Genomic DNA, 22,099 nt, shown 5'->3' on the forward strand with positions numbered 1-22,099 from the left:
TCTCATAAACCGGTAATGAGTGTGTCATTTATGTACAGAGAACAGACCCGGCTTCATTGACATGAATTAGGTAAAGAAAGGTGACACCTGGTGGTAATAAGCAATATATACAGAAATGTAAAGAAAAGCATAACGGTGAATCCAGGAGAAGTTTATTCACATCATGTTGTATGCTGTTAAGTTACAGAGCTCTCAATGCTGGAGTCAATCACATTCTGCTTTTGTACCAAGTCTTTCAGGTCTAAAGAAGAAAGATATGTCACACAAGTTCCATACACAATAAAACACACTGAAATAAATATGAATGTATATATAAATATAATTATTATTGCGCTGTATTTATGACTTACACTGAAGCACCGTCCTCTTGACCAATAAGTAGCAGTGCTGTGTACTTCTGTTGAGGTCACAGTAGGAGTAAACCTTCAGCTCTGGTGGAAACTCAGAGTGCAGTAAGTTTCGAACCAGGGGGATCATCCTGTTTGACATGGGTCCATCTGCCAGCGTCTGGTGCATAACGTAAGTGCACCATTCATCCCTTAAGAAGTGGTGGGAGATAAGCAGAACCTTAATGTGGCTGTTCTGAACAGCCTGACACAGCTCAGATGGTATGGCCGCTCCGGGACAGGAGTCTCTGTCTGACAAAAAACACCTCAGGTTATGAGGAGGCGCCTCTAGAAAAGAAACAAGGCGCTCAGCCTCTTCAGTGTCGCTGTGCTCGCTGCTGTGGCAGACAAACACATCATATGGACGGGTCCATCGGACTGCAGAGTTCAGGAGGGACTGGCGCTGGCAGCAGGCTGCTCCTGGAGGGGAGACAGTCTGTGAAGGTGAAGATGGGACACTCGTCACCTCTGCCTCTTTTCCAACGTCAGATGACAAAGGAACCTTCGATTTAAAAAGTTTTTGAATCCATCCTGAAACATAGATTAAAAAATAGGTATTTTTAGTTCATTACACTGCTCACTATACAATAAACATTTGCACAGTTTATTTGTTTTTTTGTTAATGCCATTTACTTTCTTAGCACCACTTTATAAAGAACAGTACCAACCTTCTCCTTTCATAGACAATTAAAACAAAATAAAGGATACAGAGTCATCCAAACCATATTCAGTATTACAGTATTCTCTTATGGTTTACATTACTTTCCTTATTTACATAGTCCATCATTATTTTCACTATGTACTTTTTTTTTTTAATTTGTGAACATTGGTGCATTATTTTAAGTCTGTATTTAACACATTTCAAAACTTGACTCCGAAAATAGAGACATGCTGCTGTTTTAATGTTGTCTTTGTAAAAGCAGTTCAAAAGAAATATTGTCTTCTAATGTCATCGTCTTCAGAAACAACAAGTAAAAAGACTTTGTACAGATTCTGGTCGAGTTTGTGAATGTTGACCAAGCTATTGCCATGCATTTATCTTGTTTATATCTCTGTGTCATATTTAATCATATGGGACACGATATTTTTCCTGTGTACATCCTCATTATCTGTGAATGGGTACAAACAGCTGACATCATACCATTACATCAGACTCAAGAAACAGCTACATAAACCACAGTTAAACTGTGGTAGGTCGGACACAGGAGCAAGACAATACAACAACTGTTACTACTGTTTTGCCTGTTTCCCATTTATGCACCAAATAAAGACATTGAGAACGATCCTCACCTCTCGTAGTCTATTATAGACTAAACTTCAACAAGTTTTTACCAAACAAATTATTCTGTATTATATTATTCTTTATTATATATTATGTTCTCTTAATCCATTTTACTGACTATCCTGATTTTATTTCTTGTGTGACTCTACAATTGATAAGATATTGTGTTAGGTCTTGGGCCAAGATCATTTTAAGAATCAGGCTTATTTTTGAATATTGTAAAATATTTGTTGTAAACATACGCTCAATCTGTCAGACCGACATAGATATAGGCATACATTATGTGTGTGAAATAACTATTTCCTGTTCTTACCATGACAATCACTTTATGTTGTGGTAAAGGTGTTTTGGATTTTGAATCACATCATTCTAGTTGTGCATTACCTCCACTCACAATGCACTTCAAAATGTCTTATGTATACAACTGTTTTGTTTGCACAAACCCAGCAAAGCATTGTGTGGCAGGATAGCCTGCAGGCAGGAGCCCTGCCACTGCTTAGACACCCCTGACAGGTGAATCGATCTAGAGTAGCTCCATAAAGTGCCGTCTGGTGACGTCAGTCGCCCTCTGACCTCACACACGTCCTGGTTACTCCACATCGCTCCTCAGTCCAGGTATTTTAGCTTTAGTACCATTTGGATGAGATAACCCTGTATGATAACTAGTGTCAATAGTTAGTGTGCCGCGGGGCTCCCATGGGCCCGCGTGGTGTGCGACCTCCGGGATGTGCGGCGTGCTGTGCGCCGGGCTGAGCCGTGTTACAAAGTCACGTACCCGGAGCAGACCCTGTCTTGGCTTTTTGTGATCCTTTCTGTGACTCCTTTTTGTGAACTCTCGTCTTACAGCTTGTCTCACAGTGCATGAACTGAATGGACTAACTATGGAAACTACGAACTGTGAAACCATTCATGATTGTATTAATAAATGACCAATATTATGATTTAAACCTTGCCTCTGTCGTCCCACAACGTCCCAAATTAGATTGGTCCTGAGCCAGAACCTCAGGTGGCGTTGTTGGTAATGTGTGTATGTAAACGGTGTACAAAATTGAGTGAAATAGTGAACGCGCCAGTCCACTTTGTTAAAATTGTAAGTAGTAAGTAAGTAAATTTTATTTGTATAGCACCTTTCACAGACAGAAGTCACAAAGTGCTTCACAAAACACAGAGTAAAACGATAAAAACACAAAAAATTTACAGTGAGCAATACATAATACAACAATATACAGTAAAATCTAAAACAAATGCAATTAAAAGGCTTGACTAAATAAAAAGGTTTTAAACTGACCCTTAAAAGCAAAATTGTGTTCAGCAGGCCAACATTTGGAGGCTAAAAGCATAGTAGACGTTTCACAGATTGACCTCGGTTCAAAGCTAAACTAAAATAGTCTGCTTGCTCTGAATCATTTCCGTACTAAAAAAAAACTTACACCTGCACTTTTTATTTTCATAAACTTGACTCTGTAGGCTCTCAAAGCAAGCTATTCACTTTTTCCAGTTGTGGTTGTATAGCAAAGTATCAGAAAATAAATAACCTAATCAAATAAAGTTTGATGAATAAAAGATGATATTATATATTAACCCGACAACCCAACATTTGTACCTACCATGCATATTTTGAACTTCATTGTTGTGTCCTCTTTATATCATTTTCAGACAGAATCCAGGTTTATCTTCTACGGAAACCTCTGTCCAATCATTTCAGTCAAGAGTTCTACTTGAACTACACAAGGATATTCACAGTCAAAGGAACAAAGTGCTTCTCTTGTAACACCAGAAAAAGAGGAAGTTCTTAACGGCATCAGATTTCGCTCAAGTGAAAACTCATTTTCAGAAGTGTTTTCTGTTACTGTAATCCCATTCGAAACAAACATTCTAAATATGGAAAGATAAATATGGGCTATTCTATTTGGTTGAAGAGGCGGTAAAAAATAGGCGAATTGACTACAAAAAATATTGTTTTCTTGAATTTTAAAACAAATAAACAAACAAATGAATGAATAAGGCTGCCCGGTAGTCGAGTGGCCTAAGCAGCAGCACCTGTGCCAGGTTCAATATCTTGGGATTGATTTGTGGCTCCAACGACATCTCCTCCTTGCTCTTAACCTTCATTCCTCTGCCTATGAGCCAAAAAATCACTTGGAGAAATAAATAAAAATAAAATCTTCAGCCTACATAGAATCTTGTTTAAAAAGAAAAAAAAAAAATAACACATTAAGGCCTATAAGAGAGTAACTCGCTGTACTTCAAGAAGTCAATCAATGCATGTCCCAAAACTGACTTGACACCTCAAGATGAAAGTAAATTACTTGAATTACGGAATAAATTGGATAAACTCTACCTTGATAGAGCACAAGGATAAACTAATTCTTATTTTTCCAGAGAAACTGGATCTCCAGTCTTCTAATAGATGGAGAGTAAAGATCCTAAAACTCTTGCTAATGAACACTTGCTTTACTCATTTTACTCCAAACTATACTCTACAGTGTAATCATCTCTTCAGCAGTGTTCATCACTTGATCCCTCAAACTGATGAAACCTACAGGGACGTTTGTGATTGGGAATCTGTAAACTTGATGCAGTCGTTAAAAGAATGGGCCTGAATAAACCTCCAGGCCATACTATTAATTTTTATGAATATTTTTGGGGTGAATTGAGTGTGATGTAATTTGAAGCCTTAAAAGAGTGTATTGAAAGAAAAGGACTGATTTCAAGCAAATAGAAAGGATAAAAGACAATTGGATAATCGGCCTAACGCTACTGAACACAGATTAGGATCAGTAGTAGAAATATCAGACATTAGTGAGCCGTAATCATTTTTATTAAAAGGAAGAGTTATTCACAATAATGTCACACATACATGCATTCATTCATCATATAAAAGTTTTGGATTTGGCACAGCCCGAAAGAGCGACGTGGGGCCGCCCTCCCGTGGGCCCACCACCCGCAGGAGGATCCATAAGGGGCCGGTGCAGAGAGATCTGGGCGGCAGTCGACGGCAGGGGCCTCGGCGACCAGATCTCCAGACACAGAGACTAACTCTGGGGACATGGAATGTCACCTCGCTGGGGGGGAAAGAGCCTGAGCTTGTGCGGGAGGTTGAGCGATACCGACTAGATATAGTCGGCCTCACCTCCACGTACAGTTTGGGCTCTGGAACCCATCTCCTCGAGAGGGGCTGGACGCTCCACTTCTCTGGTGTTGCCCGCGGGGAGAGGCGGCGGGCTGGTGTGGGCTTACTGATAGCCCCTCAGCTCAGCCGCCACGTGTTGGAGTTTACCCCGGTGAACGAGAGGGTCGCGTCCCTCCGCCTTCGGATGGGGGACAGGTCTCTCACTGTTGTGGCGGCCTGCGGGCCGAACAGCAGTGCAGAGTACCCGGCCTTCTTGGAGTCCTTGGGAGGGGTACTGGACAGTGCACCGACCCGAGACTCCGTTGTTCTACTGGGGGACTTCAACGCCCACGTGGGCAATGACAGTGACACCTGGAGAGGGGTGATCGGGAAGAACGGCTTCCCCGATCTGAACCCGAGCGGTGTTCAGTTATTTGACTTCTGTGCTAGCCACGGATTGTCCATAACGAACACCATGTTCAAGCACAAGGGTGTCCATCAGTGCACATGGCACCAGGACACCCTAGGCCGGAGGTCAATGATCGACTTTGTTGTCGTGTCATCAGACCTCCGGCCGCGTGTCTTGGACACTCGGGTGAAGAGAGGGGCAGAGTTGTCAACCGATCACCACCTGGTGGTGAGTTGGATCCGCTGGCGGAGGAGGAAGCCGGACAGACTTGGCAGACCCAAGCGCATTGTGAGGGTCTGTTGGGAACGTCTAGTGGAGCCCTCTGTCAGTAGGGTATTCAACTCGCACCTCCGGGAGAGCTTCTCCCATGTCCCGGGGGAGGTTGGGGACATTGAGTCCGAGTGGACCATGTTCTCCGCCTCCATTGTTGATGCGGCTGCTCGGAGTTGTGGTCGCAAGGTCTCCGGTGCCTGTCGTGGCGGCAACCCCCGAACCCGGTGGTGGACACCGGAAGTAAGGGATGCTATCAGACTGAAGAAGGAGGCCTATCAGGCCACTCTGGCTTGTAGGTCTCCGGAGGTCATCGACGGGTATCGGCAGGCCAAGCGAGCCGCGGCTCGTGCTGTCGCAGAGGCAAAAACCCGGGCCTGGGAGGAGTTCGGGGAGGCCATGGAGGAGGACTATCGGTCGGCACCAAAGAAATTCTGGCAAACCGTCCGGCGCCTCAGGAGGGGGAAGCAGTGTCTCACCAACACCGTTTACGGTGCGGGTGGAGGCCTGCTGACCTCGACAGGGGATGTCGTCGGACGGTGGAAGGAATACTTTGAGGATCTCCTTAATCCCTCAGTCACGTCTTCCGAAGAGGAAGTAGAGACCGGGGACTCGGAGGCTGGCTCATCCATCACCCAAGCTGAAGTCACTGAGGTTGTTCGCAAACTCCTCGGTGGCAGGGCTCCGGGGGTGGATGAGATCCGCCCTGAGTACCTAAAGTATCTGGATGTTGTAGGACTGTCTTGGTTGACACGTCTCTGCAACATCGCGTGGCGTTCGGGGACCGTGCCTCTGGACTGGCAGACCGGGGTGGTGGTCCCTCTGTTCAAGAAGGGGGACCGGAGGGTGTGTTCCAACTACAGAGGGATCACACTCCTCAGCCTCCCGGGTAAGGTCTATTCCAAGGTACTGGAGAGGAGAATTCGACCGATAGTCGAACCTCGGATTCAGGAGGAGCAGAGTGGTTTTCGTCCCGGTTGTGGAACACTGGACCAGCTCTATACCCTCCATCGGGTGCTCGAGGGCTCATGGGAGTTTGCCCAACCAGTCCACATGTGCTTTGTGGATCTGGAGAAGGCTTTCGACCGTGTCCCTCGGGGTGTCCTTTGGGGGGTGCTCCGGGAGTACGGGGTCCGGGGCCCTTTGCTCAGGGCTGTCCGGTCCCTGTATGACCGGAGCAGGAGCTGTGTTTGCATTGCCGGCAGTAAGTCAGACCTGTTCCCAGTGCATGTTGGACTCCGCCAGGGCTGCCCTTTGTCACCGGTTCTGTTCATAATTTTTATGGACAGAATTTCTAGGCGCAGTCAGGGGTCGGAGGGTGTCCGGTTTGGGGACCACAGGATCTCATCTCTGCTGTTTGCAGACGATGTTGTCCTGATGGCTCCATCAAACCCGGACCTGCAACATGCACTGGGACGGTTTGCAGCCGAGTGTGAAGCGGCTGGGATGAGAATCAGCACCTACAAATCCGAGGCCATGGTTCTCGACCGGAAAAAGGTGGCTTGCCATCTCCAGGTGGGTGGGGAGTCCTTGCCCCAAGTGGAGGAGTTCAAGTATCTCGGGGTCTTGTTCACGAGTGAGGGAAGGATGGAGCGTGAGATCGACAGGCGGATCGGTGCAGCGGCTGCAGTGATGCAGTCGCTGCATCGGACCGTTGTGGTAAAGAGGGAGCTGAGCCGAAAGGCAAAGCTCTCTATTTACCGGTCGGTCTACGTTCCTACCCTCACCTATGGTCATGAGCTTTGGGTAGTGACCGAAAGAACAAGATCGCGGATACAAGCGGTCAAAATGAGTTTCCTCCGCCGTGTGGCTCGGAGCTCCCTTAGAGATAAGGTGAGGAGCTCGGCCACACGGGGGGAGCTCGGAGTAGAGGCGCTGCTCCTCCATGTCGAGAGGAGCCAGCTGAGGTGGCTCGGGCATCTGTTCCGGATGCCTCCTGGGCGCCTCCCTCGGGAGGTGTTTCAGGCATGTCCCACCGGGAAAAGGCCCCGGGAAGACCCAGGACACGCTGGAGAGACTATGTCTCTCGGCTGGCCTGGGAACGCCTCGGGATCCCCCCGGAGGAGTTAGAGGAAGTGTCTGGGGAGAAGGAAGTCTGGGAGCCCCTGCTCAGACTGCTGCCCCCGCGACCCGGCCCCGGATAAAGCGGCAGAAGATGGATGAATGGATGGAAGCTGGAGACGGCTGGTGTGGAGTATGACCTGGCAGAGTGGATCCTGGACTACCTCACGGACCGACCCCAGTTTGTGAGAGCCCGGGACTGTGTGTCTGACACTCGGACCTGCAGTGTGGGGGCGCCCCAGGGCACTGTCCTCGCGCCCTTTCTCTTCACCCTTTACACTGCAGACTTCAGACACGACATGGACAGCTGTGTCCTGCAGAAGTTCTCTGATGACTCTGCCATCATCGGACTCATCACGGACGACGATGATGCGGAGTACAGAGGACTGGCGCAGGACTTTGTGGACTGGTGTCAGCGGAACCACCTCCTCATCAACGCGGGGAAGACCAAGGAGATGGTGGTGGATTTCCGCAGACGCCACCTCACTGCCCCCTCACCAGTGAACATCCAGGGACGGGACATTTAGAGAGTGGACTCATACAAGTACCTGGGTGTTCATCTGAACCACAAACTGGACTGGACTCATAACACAGACGCACTGTACAGGAAGAGCCAGAGTCGGCTCTACCTCCTGAGGAGACTCAGGTCTTTTGGAGTGACAGGGCCACTCCTGAAGACCTTCTACGACTCTGTGGTGGCATCAGCTCCTGTACGGTGTGGCCTGCTGGAGCAGCAGTATCACAGAGAGGGAGAGGAAGAGGCAGGACAAAGTCATCAAGAAGTCCAGCTCCGTCCTGGGCTGCGCTCTGGACTCTGTGCAGGAGGTGGGGGACAGAAGGGTCCTGGCTAAATTTACATCTATGCTGGACCATGAGTGTCACCCCCTGCAGGACACTCTGTCCGCTCTGGAGAGCAGTTTCAGTGAGAGACTGATCCACCCTTGCTGTGGGAGGGAGAAGTTTTGTAGGTCTTTCCTTCCTGCTGCTGTCAGACTTTATAACAAACACTGTTAGTACTGAACACTCATAATACTGACCTAACCATGTGCAATTCCGTCATATGTGCAATTACTGTTGTGATTCATGTGCAATTACTGTGAAATTCATGTGCAATCTATGTGCTGTCGTGACACATATTCATGTGCAATTACTGTCGTGATCACATGCAATGGTATTTATGTATTTATTTATTTGTCTATGGGAGTTTTTGTTTATAGATCTTCTACTGAAAGTGTTTTTCAGACTTCCTATAAGTGATCTGTTCTTTTCTTCTGTATCTGCCTCTGTATCTTCCTGCGTTGCACCAATGAAATTTCCCCATGTGGGACAATAAAGGATTATCTTATCTTATCTTATCTTATCTTATATATATATACTGTATAAGTTATATACAGTATATATATCTGATAAGCGTCTTCAGAGGGCGCCTCACCGCCCGTATGCCACATGTGGAGTTATCTGTTCTTTTCCTCTGTATCTACCTCTGTATCTACCTGCGTTGCAACAATGAAATTTCCCCATGTGGGACAATAAAGGATTATCTTATCTTATAATTTGGATAAAGAAATGTCCTTTTTTGAATCTGTTTTATTTTTTTATTTTACTGTGATTTGACCTATATGTTTTGTAATGAATATTCGTACTTGATTGGTTTGTAGTTTGTTCATTTAATAATAAATTAGATTAGAAAAATAAATTAAGGCTTATAAATAATATAACGTAGGTGTTATTTGCCACAAAAATACCTTAAGTCAAATTAGCAATAAAATACACTCAAACCGTCTTTAACTGTGTGCCTATGGAGGTATAATGTAAATAAGACTTTGCCTTATTTACATTCATGTGCGCATGCGGGGAAGCCCCCGGAAACATTCATCCACTTCCGGTTTTGCTTCTGACGTGTCTCAAAGTGTTCTTGTACTATTTTTGGAGTGTACCTGTTTTTAGTGAGGAGGATTATTCTGTTCTTCTGTTTTTGGTATGTTTTTGTTTTTTCTTTGGCATTATTTGTGTGGTTCGCTCACTTAAAACGTGCTTGACTGTGACGGTTGTCTGCGTGTTCTTTTTAAACCTAATCTAGTAAAGGTTCGTGAATACAAGATGCTCGATTTCTTCACCATCTTCAGCAAAGGAGGCATCGTGCTGTGGTGTTTTCAGGGCGCAGGAGTCACTGGATCCTTCACTGGACCCGTGAATGCTCTCATCCGCTCCGTTATTCTCCAGGTAAAAGAAAAGACACGTTACAAAATGTGACATGTAAACAACAACACGACGAAATGCTAAACGCTAAAGCTAAAGCTACCAAGCTTATTGCGCAAGTGCCTAATGTCTGTTTTTGGTTCCCTTTTCTTTTTTTTAAATTACTGGCATTTTTGTTAACTATTACTTTTTCTGGGCGCTTCGCAAAGTGTGAATTCAGTGATATTGCAAGTAACTGGATACAACTACAGTTAGGTGGGCCAATCTGACAGCTCATTCTAATTTGTGTGTGGAACAGGAAAATCTGACTCGGATATGACTATAAAACCACTGAAAGTAAAACTACAATGTGCTTTTTCAACCACAGAAGGGGGATTTCATGATGTGTTTTTCATCTCTCAAAGCTAAAGCTCGTTTTTTTTTATTCCATTTTAACCTGTTACGCTTGTTACAGGAGCGCAGTGGGAAAAATACATTCACCCACGAAGCCCTGAGTCTCAAGTACAAGTTGGACAATGAGTTTGAGTTAATATTTGTGGTAAGTTTGTATTGCAGTCTTATTTTAACCAAACGTATAACACCCATCCTGTGAATTATCCGCAACTGAACTTGTTTGCTCATGTTTTCCAGGTGGGTTTTCAAAAAATCCTGACACTGACTTATGTGGACAAGTTCCTAGATGATGTTCAGCTTCATTTTAGGGATCGTTATAAGAATGACTTGGAGCAAAAGGGCATTTTAAAACTACTCAACAACAACTTTGACTTTGAGGAGGATTTCAGCATGCTTCTGAAGTAGGTCAATTCGCATTTTCCTAATTGTACTGTGTTGGGTCTAGTAGCTGGTCATTGTTTAATAATTTAACTGGTTCCTTTTTGTCTCACAAACACATGAAGAGATGCAGAGGAGGGCAGCAAAGTTCGAGCCCGCGGTCGTGGTATGAGGACCTTTGAAGAGTCTGATAAATCTCAGAAAACTGTGAAGTCAATGATTGAGATTAAAGGTGGCGACAAAGGCAAGGACAGTGGTGGAAAGAAGAATAAAAATGTCAAAAAAGGGGGTGAGTAGTATTTCTGTGGGGGTGTATGTATTATTTTTCCCTTTTTGTTTTGCCATCCCAACATATGTTTACATCGTAGCTCCTGCAGCAGAGCCGGTTAAAATTGATGCTGGAAAGACATCCAGTCCAAAGGCAACTGAAAACGGGAACCAGGGTTTGACAGCAGAAGAGATCGTTCAGAAGAATCGAGAGGAGTTTTTTCGGAAGAAGCAAAAGTCCGGAATTGTTGAAAAACAAACGTAAGTCTAACTTTGAGTTAAGTTTTACAGAACAAATAAATGTCTCTGTAGTTTGTAACATCATTTCTATTATTTCTCTTAGCAAGTCTCCAAAACCTCAGAAACCAAAGGAAAAACAAATGCGTGTTTGGAACACCGGTGGTAACAGCCCCAAGAACCTGGACTACAGTGAAAGAAATGGAGATAACGCCAGTAATGGCACTGACCAATATCAGGAGGGCCAAATTGATGTGGTATATACCATACAGAAATAATCAACAAAATAAATGTATGTTTTTATTAATTACAGTGTAGGTGAATATGTTTAAATGTGCCGTTATAGGACAGACAGCTGAGCCCAATGGAGGGAGAGCTGCAATCTGTTGATTATGAGTCCAGTGAAGAAGAACAGGAAGAAGAGGAAACTGTAATCGTTAGTCAAAAAAGCACTCCCAGGTAAAAAAAACATTCAATGTAAAGAGATGTTGTAAACATATTTCATGGACTGAAGTATTATCTCATCACAGCTCAGGAAAAGGTCTGGGTGGCATGTTTGGGATGCTGAAAGGGCTGGTGGGCTCCAAGAGCCTCAGCCGAGAAGATATGGAGCCAGTCTTAGAAAAGATGAGGGACCACCTCATTGGTAAGCATAAAACGTTGCTTTTCTCACTCCAGAGCCTTAAACCCTTAAAGTCTAGATGTTCATCTCTCCTGTCAGCTAAGAATGTAGCTGCCGACATTTCCTCCCAGCTCTGTGAGTCTGTAGCTAAAAAACTGGAGGGCAAAGTCATGGGCACATTCACCAGTAAGTATTCTTTTAATTTAACATGGATTACTATGACTTTTATACAGCACCTAATGATATGTGTCTTTCTCTTCAGCTGTGACCTCAACTGTAAAGCAGGCTCTCCAGGACTCACTGGTGCAAATCCTGCAGCCAAAACGAAGAGTGGACATTTTGAGGGATGTCATGGAAGCCAGGAACCAACGAAGACCCTTTGTCATCACATTTTGTGGTGTCAATGGGGTTGGGAAATCTACAAACTTGGCCAAGGTGATTGAAGACAGAATACTTTTAACTCCTGTGAGTTTTTTGGGGGTCAAATCTACATTTCTTCTTTCAGATCTCGTACTGGCTGATTGAGAACGGTTTCACTGTCCTGATTGCAGCCTGTGACACCTTTCGTGCTGGAGCTGTGGAGCAGCTCCGCACTCATCAGCGCCGCCTGAACTCCCTCCACCCCCCAGAGCAGCACGGAGGGCGGCCGGTCGTTCAGCTCTATGAGAAGGGTTATGGCAAGGATGCTGCGGGCATCGCCATGGAAGCCATTGCTTACGGTAACAAAAATAACTATTTTGAGCTGTTGGCGCACTATTTCTAATGCCAAACATCATTTTACTTGAATTCACAGGGATTCAGTACTCAATCCATCCATATGTAAAGATAACTTGCTTCTGTTAATGGGTCAGGCAGTTTTGCTCGATTTATAATACAAACTAGTCAAGCTTTACTGACTACAGTCACAAGGGGTCTGCAAAATAAAAAAATAAATATTCCAGACTAATGCTTGTAGTGTTGGGTAAAAACTGTACATTATTTTTATTCTTTTATTCTTCACTTGACAGCTCGTAACCAGACCTTTGACGTGGTGTTGGTGGACACTGCGGGGCGCATGCAGGACAATGCCCCTTTAATGACTGCCCTGGCCAAACTCATTGCTGTCAACATGCCTGACCTTGTGCTGTTTGTTGGAGAGGCTCTTGTGGGCAATGAGGCTGTGGATCAGTTGGTACGATTACACAGAATTAAATGCGTCTATGACAATCTTTCCTTAATTTCCTCATACAACCGAGCAATTTATCTTGTTGTTTCTTTGCATGTTCAGGTCAAGTTCAACCAGGCTCTGGCAGATCATTCCATGTCTGACAAACCCCGCCTAATTGATGGCATTGTCCTCACTAAATTTGACACAATTGATGACAAGGTATTAACGAAAGCCAATATATATTTGAATGACCTATTTATTTATTTTATTTTATTTTTCAATTTTAATTAACTGATTTTTTTATCTCACAGGTGGGTGCTGCTATCTCCATGACGTACATCACTGGTCAGCCCATTGTGTTTGTTGGAACAGGGCAGACTTACAATGACCTGCGCAGCCTCAATGCCCGGGCAGTGGTCAGTGCCCTGATGAAGGCTTAAGCTGCATTGGTCCACGTTCTCTTTAGATTACAGTGAAGTCTATACAGCACACCATTATGTTGCATACTCGTTGAATGGTTAATTTATTTCAGTAGTTCAGAGAAAGTTCATCAAAGTAAAACATTAATATTTATTACACTAAGTGAGAGTGACATTTCACTTCACAATAATTGTCCTTTTAGAATAAATACCTGCTTCCTGTTTTTACTTTTTTAAATGGAACTACTAAAATATTTTAACCTTTCCTTATTTATTGACGTGCTCCTGGGTGTGCTTTATACTGCTCTTCATATAATCATGTTAACTGTTTTTCTGTATCAAAAAAACAAATGCTTGTTAAATTAGATTTATGATCACTTGAGTAATCCAGGCAGACTATTAGACCTAAGATTTAATTGTCAACAGAGGAAGAATTTACAACGTGAGGACAAAAGATCTCAACCATTTGCTCCGTAGGCTTTGGAGGTGGAAGACATTTAGCAGCAAAGTTTAGTAACCATTGTGCCTCTCTGTGATCCATATTTTTCAAGTTGTGTTAAATAATGTTTATGAATTCATATATAATACGGGGACTGAATTCCTGCTGTAAAAATAAGTCAATTTAACAACCCTATAAAAAGACATCCATTTGGACCCCCTGGCAACTGTAATGCACTTACAATTTCCATTTCCATTTTATTATTTGGTAAATGTTGATGTTCTAGTACAATTCCCGTTGATTGTACAGACTTCAGACAAAGTCATTTGTGTTCAGTTTTTAATTTTTTATTTTGACATAGCGAAGTCTTAATCATTTTGCCCATTCTAATTTCTGGTGGTGCAATAAGAGGTAGTGATTTGAGGAAGGTTTGAGCTAATTTATGAGAATGTAAGCGTTTCTAAATAAAGCTGCTTTACAATTTGTCTCGAGTCTTTCTGTTCTGGTGTATTAAAAGTGGCTGCATTGCACAAGATAAGAATCTGGTTAAAAGTTCAGTCCCCGCCTCATTGCAAAAGGACGTGAGGCATAATAAACCACCGATTTGTGAACCTCATTGGGGAAATTACTGTCTGCATTTACTTACGAGCAAACTATACTTAAATTAAATGAGCCATCGATGAGCGGATGATGCGGTGAACGTGAGGAAACCCTTTGTAGACTTTGAGCTCTATTATTCTCTCAGGAACACTTAAGATGGAGGGTTCACCTTTTTCCACCTCGATTAGAAATGGCGAAATCGAAAATCCAAGCACGTGTCCCAATGACATTTGAAAACCGTAAGAAGTCAAGTTTATTTGTAGAGCACCTTTCTAGCACACAGACAAAGTGCCTGAATCCGAATGCATTACAAATAAATACACAGGAATAGAAACACTTGAAAGTATGACAATCCTTTGTAGTGTTTTTGTATTACCGTATTTTCCGGACTAGTATTGGCCTTATACTCCGGAGCGCCTTATATGTGACATTATTTGTTATTTTCACACTTGCAACAGCATTTCATACTCCAGTGCAACTTATATATGTTTTTTTCTTCTCTGTAATGCATTTTTTGGCTGGTGCAATTTATAATCCAGAAAATACGGTAGACGCCATTTAATTTACAATGCGCAAAAACGAGACGGGGCAAAAAAAAAGGTTTGAGTTTCTACATTTTTTAATATCAAAATACAAAAATCAATTACACTTTCATAACAGTAGTGAAAAACATTTGCTTCAGAAATTCATTCTATCCTCGTGACCTGTCAAACGTGTAATTCCCGCTCCAAAGTCTCTGCGGTGGCGGCGGCGGCGGCTTTAACGTGCCAAGTGACACAACATACTCAGAGGAGGTTTGAGGATTAAACCGGTTCTTAATACTTCTATCCATTTTCAAATTTGGTCATCGTTATAGTACAGGCACAGTTACACAAAGGTTCAAGTCAAGAATGGTCATGTAATCCAAAATAAATGGAGTAGGTTTTATCTGTAAACAAAAGTAAGCACTATGACACTTCCCTTCATACGAAAGCATATAAAAAGCACAATTCTGAAAGTCTGAAAAGATCCTGGATTTCCAAGTCTGAATGTGGCCGAAACCTTAGTCCAAGTAGCTTAGACTGGACGGAGCTGTGGGGGAGAATGATTGACAGTGATTCCAATAGTTTGCCTGTCAAGAGTGATGTCTGGCAAAGAGAAAGGAAGGACTTGAGTGAGTGGTGAGTAACAGAGACAAACCAGTGAAAACCACAGTGTTTCAGCATGCAGAAAGCACACGCGCGCGCACAAAGTGACAACGACCAGCATGCAATGAGAAGCAGCCAAGTATTTTGCGGTGCGAGTGCCTCCTCCGAGCAGTGACCGGCCGACGCCAAAGACAATCATTCAGGCCTAACCTTGAAAGAGGTGTTTCTGTGAGGTGATGCCGTTCTGTAGCTCCTCCTCATTTTGTGAAGGAGAACCTGCGATAAATGTGAAGTCACTGAATCGGGTAAATACTGGTTCAATTTCATTTTCATACATTTACGTTTCATTTCATTTTGTCCAGGCTAGTTTTGTTTTGGACTGATCATTTGCTGGCGTGATAAATGTTCACACTGTAGTGGAGGGAAGAGCTAGCTTTAGGCTCAAGGGTGTGTTCGTACAAAATAATGTAAAAAAAAAATCATTGCTACATGAGTGAAACAATTATCTATGGTACAAATTACTGACTGGATTTCTTATACTGGCCCATAAGAAACCCACTCAGACTCGTGGAGGAACATGCAAATTGGAAAAGGGCCAGTTACTCCCAGAACAGCACATCTTACCCCAGCCGTTGGTGGATACGTCCCGGTTGCAGATTTCATTGGCCAGCCTTTCAAAGTACTCGGGCAGATCGCCGTATTCATCGCCGTACGAGATGACCTTGATTCCCTTGTCCAACATGTTGTCCCGTAGCTTTTTAAACTCTCCCACGTCCTCTCGCCGCACCAGCATGAAGTGTTCCAGGTCCGACTTGTGTTTGACCGCCTCCAGGAAAAGGGCCTGAAACGTGGTGTCGTCCACTGTCCGCCCACAGCCCAGAAACACAAAGGACTTTGTCTCGTACAACTTCTGAATCTCACGCTGTTAAAAAGAATAAAACAAACACAAGTCATTTAGCCTGGACATTTTTAAAAATATGCAGTATTACAGTCCAGTAATGACCGAGTGGAACTTCAATGTATTGTATGTAGTTTTTTGTTCAGTTTTTTATGGTGAACAGTTTAAATTATCTTAATTTATTTATAGGACAATTTCAAGTACGACGTTTGGAAAAACTCCCGAGTCATGCTTAGCCATTTTTGAACCAATATGGCCGACATTTGGTTGGGTGGACGGCGTTGCTGTAATAATATTTTTTACTTCTCTTGTCACCATCTACTTCTGCGCCAAATTTCATGATTCTACGATCAGATTTTTTTTGGGTCATTTCCTATCTCAATACATTTTTGGTACATTTGGGGGCGCTGACGCGCCAATTTTTTTTATTTTAGAAAAGGGAAATAGCCAGAATGTAGAGAGGCACGATTTTTAGAGGTGTGCAAATTTTTGTGACTTTTTGTCAATGTTCACTGGGTGAAAAATAGGGGGGTTGGTCCCGAGAAGAAAGAAAGAAGAAAGAAGAAATAATAATATTCCGATGCGAAAACAATGTTTCCCATTTTTCAAATATCATAAACTATACATTTTCGGAAAGCGCTCGCTTTCCTACCTCATGGTGTGGGTCCCTGGTCACTGACGGGTACTTTCGTTAATTTTGATTATATTCGCGGTCGTCATCCCAATGTAAAGTGCTCATTTAGTGTGCACTTTTGCAAGGGCTTCGCCCGTTTACAACGGTAATGTTCCATTTTCCTACTACTAATTAGTATGCACGGGGCGTGCGTGAGTGAAGGAGTGCGTTAGTGAGTGTTTGGAAGTGGGCGAGCGCTTCGCGCTCGATTTCGTGCGCACTATGTGCGCACTTTCGCAGCCGTGCTTCGCACGGCCTTACGAGATTAATAGGCCTCTCGCCAGCTTGTGGAGCTCAGGCCTAATAATCAGTAGTACTAAAAGACTATTTTTTGCAGACATTGTCCTTGTGTCTTTGGTGATGGGAGAACTCTTTTAATAACAATAGGACTCTTACCATGACCTCTGTATTCCGCAGTACATTCTGGTAGCCAGCAGGGTGCAGCACTATGCCACTGGGATTAGTGTACACGCCGTGTATATGTAATACACTCAATCTTCGTTTCTCCTGAGCCCACTCGAGGACCTAAACACACAAACACACCGTTAACAGTCCACTGCACTCAATCCAGTTCAGGCTGGACACAGAATAAAACACTTAAAACTGCAGTTAGAGCATATTTGCCCTGGTGGAAGAGAGGCATAAATACCAGGACTGACGGGCAGCGACCAGAATTTAGAAAAGTGAAATTATTACCTCACTAAATCAGTACTAACTAATAGATGAAAGTTAAAAACGTATGAAAAAGACAAAGCCTATAAATATGAAACTTTTACTAAATGTCTTTCGCCGTCTGATGTTTTGAGTGAAAAACCATTAGAACAATGTGTTTGACAGCACTTGAGATAATGGAGAGAGAAATGACCTTTACTCTCATTAAAAGACCAACTGTTGTGAAAACTCAAATAATCAATAAGTCTTATTTTTAAAATAGTCGTACCTTTTTCTCATCTGTCAGGTCCAGAGACTCCAGTTTGGTTCCCTGGTGAGCTGCATAGATCTCCAACAGATTATCAAAGTTTGTGGTGAGGACGAGGGCTCCGCTCTCCATCAGCTGCAGCACAGAGCGCAGGAGGTGTTTCCCAGCATGCTCCATTTTGCTCTCCAAGTCATCAAACACTTCGTACAGACAGTCTTTGAAGAACGTGGATCGCACATTACCAGTTCTCTGTTCCAAACACATAAATGATAAGGTTGAGTGCCCTTGTCAATAAGCCCTAAATATTCTCAGAGATATTATTACATTTTTGTGCATTGGTGACGCTCTTCTTGTGATTCAATTTACATGCAGTGTAAGAAGTTGTAGATATTTTTAAAGCTAACCATGCTGAACACAAAGCTCTCCATTTAATGGGATTTCACTGCCGAGTCCATGTGAGCTGGACATGACATGCACCTAGAGTCTCAACATAAATGCATCTTTGTGTTAAGTTATGTTATTTTGTATTTGTAAAATGTATTATTATTATTAACATTAACATTATCATTATTATTATTAACTATAATAATAATGTTAATAATAATAATATATTCCCTGTATAAGAAAACAGTGCATTGTCTTTTCCAATCAAAGGTCAGGCTGAAAACACTCAGGTCCATGTTGGTTCATATGGATTTACCTTTTCTTGGACCATTTCTGTTCCACAACCTCACACTCATCCATCTCTTCTCAGAGAGCTCTTTTACCTGAGCGCACAGGTTGTAAAACAAATAAAAGGGAACAGGAGGAGTCAAACGTCTAAGAATAGTAGAGGAAGCAGAACGCTGAAGTGACCAAGGTGATAGAGGCACAGATTAAAGCTCTAAAGGGCTAAAGCAGCAGGAGTCCCTCCACAGTGTCTATAACATGTCTTATTCTTAATGAGTTACTATGATACTATGAACTGTGGATAGAAGTATTCAATAACAATCATCCTTCAACGCTGCCGTTTTGAAATGTGTGTTTACCATAATCATCATAATTCTATGAAAGTGAGGAACCCATTTCTCTCAGTGAGACTCTGGTGATAATCCAACTCATTATATGTGTACCGGTACTTGGCATTGCTGGCTAGAAATATTTATTCGGGCAGAGGATGTGTTATGTTATGTGACTAGAAAAAAACACAATCATGTTTCAATATTCTGTGTTTAGCCAGCGGCAGGTCGTATGCATCTACACAACAGTGGATTGAAATAAACATGGCAGATACAGCCATAAAAGATCTGTTTGTTCTTGTCGTAACAACTGACTGAGGATTAACACAAAGTGCGTTCTATCATTTGAAAAGTGCGTTCACACATGACTAACATCGGAGGAAAACGCTCTGACGACTACCATCTGCCAGATTTGCTATTTAACAAATACAAACATCTTATTCAAGGTAGCTATCAATATTTGTCTTATGTGTGGTTAAATGTGTGGTTAAATGTGCTATAATCGCTTTAAATATTCAAGGCAAATCTCTGTAGATGTTAATTACTCTAGTTATAATAAAGAAGAAGGAAAGACAGTATAACTCTGTTTGTCTTTGTCAACATGCAGCTCGAAGCTTGAACTGAACACAACAGTTCAGTCTTGGGCAATTCTTACCGGGGAGAGTTTCTGAATGAGGTCATGGGCCACGTGCACCAGGTTCTTGTCCTCCTGCATGTGCTTCTGAAAGCGCCGGCTCTCCTCCTCCTCCAGCAGGTCGAAGTCATTGGCCGCGTCCAGCAGAGCTTGTATGAGGCCCTTCCAGGAGCGCAGAGCCGGGACCTGGGGGGCCACCGCGGAGCTCACCCCCGTCCCAATCACCAGCACCAGCTCAGGGGCGCGCTTGGTCTTCAGGCTGGGCAGAAGTTTCCTATGAGCAGGAGCAGACTGATGAGAAGCCCCGACAGTCCGAAACTATTACAGTTCAAACACGCGGCCGCAGTTTATGATGAGCAGGGTCAAGGGAATCAAAAATTAGTTCCAACATCACCTTTCACGTTCACTCAACTTGTGATTTATAACTTTACATGTAATAATCAAACGCACTCAGTCATAGTTAATATGTTAAAATGTAGGTCGTATGCAAATCAGAGTATGAGATTTATAGTGAGAGTTTGTTCCAAATACAAATGCATTATGTATTTCTGTGCTTTTTCTGATAATCAAACCTGAACTTAAGCATTTAAAGACACGTTTTAACACATTTCTGTTGGACTGACACAATATTGTCATTACATATATCGATCAGCGTTCGGATTTCTGTGGATATCGCTCAGGTATGCGGCTTGCTATAACATGCACACAGCGGTCATTCTCGCTCACCTGGGCTTCTTTGCATTGGAGTCTGCATCTTGAGAATCAGCAGCCGGTCGCTTCTCAGTTTTCGCTGCTAAAACAGAGGCCATTCAGCTCCTGTGGATCAAGAGACAAGTTTAGGACAAGTTTCTACAATGGACACAACCAACACATGTGAAATCCCCAAAGCTTTTTGATGAACCAACTGATTCCAGGCAGGAACAAGGAAGAAAGTGTGTATTTATCTATTTTCTATGTATATATATACGTGTATTCTATTTAATGGCACATGGGAGCACCTTTAGAACAAAGTGCTTTACACAGATGAAAGAGTTCACGTTTAGGACAGTTAAATGCACATGATTAAGTCAAGACAGCATGTTACAGAATCTTAAGCTTTCCTTAAGACGTTGTGCAATGTTTACACGTGTTGGTGGAAATCAAAACTGCAGTTAAATAAAGCAAAAAAGCATCAACTAAAGCAACGTCATCCAGGAGTAACGTGAAAACTTTCGGTGCCGGGTTTAAAAGCCCAGCGGGGTTTCCTCTTTTCCTTGTCATTCATACGGAAGTACGGAAGCTAATGTTTTATCGGTTAGAATGAAACATTTACCTTCCAAAGTAATGCTGTGGACCGAGACACCTCTGCACAGCTCCTCGGAGACTTTCCCAAACATTCACGTTCGCTCCAAGGTTGAACTTTTTGAGGAGCTGTTCAAGTCGCCGCCTGCTCAGGAGATGATGCGCTGCGTCAGGGCATAGAGCGCTAGAGAGATCGCCATGGTAACCTCTGGTAGCCAACATCCGGTCCAAGCAGCCATGTTGCGACTGTGGCGTCATAAGATAAGCCTTTAGTTGTCCCACAATGGGGAAATTCCAGGGTTGCAACACAAAGTAGGCACAGAAGTAAACAATAAAAAACAGATCACTTATAAAAACACTCTTATAGAAAAACTCTTATAAAACACTTTTTTAAAAAAACTTGTACTATATAATAATGTAAGATTTTATTGTCCGTTCCGAACGTTACAGGCAACACGTCAACAACACCTCGAGAATTGACTCCCCTTTCTCCCTGCTCACGTGACCACCCGTGAGCCGTATCCTTCCACCCACAAAATAGTTCCATCCAAATTGAACAAACAATATAATCTTACATACTTCCCTCTCTTTAAATGAAATGTCCTCATTTCTTATAAAATACAAAACCCAAGGGAAAACATTTATACAACCATTGTATGAACAAACAATATAATCTTACATAACCCGTATAACAATAGTGACACTCTTATTTACATCTGTTATATGGACAGAGAATATTGGGGGGGCTAACAGAGTTGTGTTGTGCAGTGGTTGTGTTGGTTGTGATGTGATGGTGAATTAGACTCAACTCTTGCAAACCAACCCATGTTTCAGTGTGTGTGTGTGTGTGTGTGTGTGTGTGTGTGTGTGTGTGTGTGTGTGTGTGACCGGATCGTTGTGTTACGAATGGCCACGAGACACGGTTTACTCTTTGGAGGCACTCTCTGTTTATTCCGGTTAACAGAAAAACATCCAAAAAGGCAAATCCAGCCCAAACTAAAAAAGATATAACAACAATTAAATCAATATACGACACATAAAACATAAAGGACGACACGATGGATGACTGACCTCTTCCCGAGACAGATATTAAAAGGGAAGAGGAATTTACGACCATCAAATTTATGAGGGGAACACACGAAGAAGAAGTAGGGGCTGGAGGACACTGATAGCACAATAAAACAAATACCAGGTATTTTGAGTGTGTGTGTGTGTGTGTGTGTGTGTGTGTGTGTGTGTTTGTGTGTGTGTGTGTGTGTGTTTGTGTGTGTGTGTGTGTGTGTTTGTGTGTGTGTGTGTGTGTGTGTGTGTTTGTGTGTGTGTGTGTTTGTGTGTGTGTGTGTGTGTG

General features: G+C 43.1%; 3 protein-coding genes across 4 annotated transcripts; 1 reads left to right on the forward strand and 2 right to left on the reverse strand.

Moving 5' to 3' along the window:
• Positions 1 to 130: 130 nt before the first annotated feature.
• On the reverse strand, positions 131 to 3,405 carry tirap (toll-interleukin 1 receptor (TIR) domain containing adaptor protein). The gene is made up of 3 exons (XM_072458662.1): positions 3,276 to 3,405; positions 351 to 917; positions 131 to 241 (listed from the first exon to the last, which is right to left on the reverse strand). Exons 1-3 carry the CDS (start codon positions 3,280 to 3,282, stop codon positions 177 to 179), a joined length of 639 nt encoding a protein of 212 aa, XP_072314763.1. The 5' UTR covers positions 3,283 to 3,405; the 3' UTR covers positions 131 to 176.
• Positions 3,406 to 9,356: 5,951 nt separating this feature from the next.
• srpra (SRP receptor subunit alpha) lies at positions 9,357 to 14,106 on the forward strand. Its single transcript, XM_072453719.1, has 15 exons — positions 9,357 to 9,498; positions 9,601 to 9,743; positions 10,174 to 10,257; positions 10,350 to 10,513; positions 10,616 to 10,779; positions 10,859 to 11,018; positions 11,101 to 11,251; positions 11,341 to 11,453; positions 11,525 to 11,640; positions 11,716 to 11,802; positions 11,879 to 12,051; positions 12,122 to 12,335; positions 12,624 to 12,787; positions 12,884 to 12,982; positions 13,075 to 14,106. Exons 2-15 carry the CDS (start codon positions 9,621 to 9,623, stop codon positions 13,201 to 13,203), a joined length of 1,941 nt encoding a protein of 646 aa, XP_072309820.1. The 5' UTR covers positions 9,357 to 9,498; positions 9,601 to 9,620; the 3' UTR covers positions 13,204 to 14,106.
• A 1,114-nt stretch (positions 14,107 to 15,220) lies between these two features.
• fam118b (family with sequence similarity 118 member B) lies at positions 15,221 to 20,917 on the reverse strand. 2 transcript variants are annotated; one of them, XM_072453694.1, is made up of 8 exons: positions 20,783 to 20,917; positions 20,197 to 20,286; positions 19,492 to 19,744; positions 17,860 to 18,087; positions 17,316 to 17,444; positions 15,973 to 16,270; positions 15,559 to 15,624; positions 15,221 to 15,292 (listed from the first exon to the last, which is right to left on the reverse strand). In XM_072453694.1, the coding sequence occupies exons 2-8, from the start codon at positions 20,277 to 20,279 to the stop codon at positions 15,264 to 15,266; spliced, it is 1,086 nt and encodes a 361-aa protein (XP_072309795.1). In that variant the 5' UTR covers positions 20,280 to 20,286; positions 20,783 to 20,917; the 3' UTR covers positions 15,221 to 15,263. The 2 variants fall into 2 exon arrangements, with proteins under 2 accessions (XP_072309795.1, XP_072309787.1); XM_072453686.1 differs by having other exon boundaries at positions 15,221 to 15,348.
• Positions 20,918 to 22,099: the final 1,182 nt, after the last annotated feature.

Source organism: Eucyclogobius newberryi, unplaced genomic scaffold (genome assembly GCF_026437365.1).
Source record: "Eucyclogobius newberryi isolate DKJ021-1_F unplaced genomic scaffold, fEucNew1.0.hap1 SCAF_10, whole genome shotgun sequence".
Classification (NCBI taxonomy): domain Eukaryota; kingdom Metazoa; phylum Chordata; class Actinopteri; order Gobiiformes; family Gobiidae; genus Eucyclogobius; species Eucyclogobius newberryi.

What these genes read in the sequence shown, in the direction of transcription:
- tirap (XM_072458662.1), bottom strand. An exon ending in CAAGAGGACGGTGCTTCAGT is followed by an intron (nt 242 to 350) that starts GTAAGTCATAAA and finishes TTTCTTCTTTAG; the next exon opens with ACCTGAAAGACTTGGTACAA.
- srpra (XM_072453719.1), top strand. Translation starts at nt 9,621, where the DNA reads ATGCTCGATTTCTTCACCATCTTCAGCAAAGGAGGCATCGTGCTGTGG. An exon ending in TCCGCTCCGTTATTCTCCAG is followed by an intron (nt 9,744 to 10,173) that starts GTAAAAGAAAAG and finishes CGCTTGTTACAG; the next exon opens with GAGCGCAGTGGGAAAAATAC. An exon ending in ATGAGGCTGTGGATCAGTTG is followed by an intron (nt 12,788 to 12,883) that starts GTACGATTACAC and finishes TTGCATGTTCAG; the next exon opens with GTCAAGTTCAACCAGGCTCT.
- fam118b (XM_072453686.1), bottom strand. Translation starts at nt 20,279, where the DNA reads ATGGCCTCTGTTTTAGCAGCGAAAACTGAGAAGCGACCGGCTGCTGAT. An exon ending in TCATTCAGAAACTCTCCCCG is followed by an intron (nt 18,088 to 19,491) that starts GTAAGAATTGCC and finishes TGTTTGGAACAG; the next exon opens with AGAACTGGTAATGTGCGATC. An exon ending in ACCTGACAGATGAGAAAAAG is followed by an intron (nt 17,445 to 17,859) that starts GTACGACTATTT and finishes TTGTGTGTTTAG; the next exon opens with GTCCTCGAGTGGGCTCAGGA.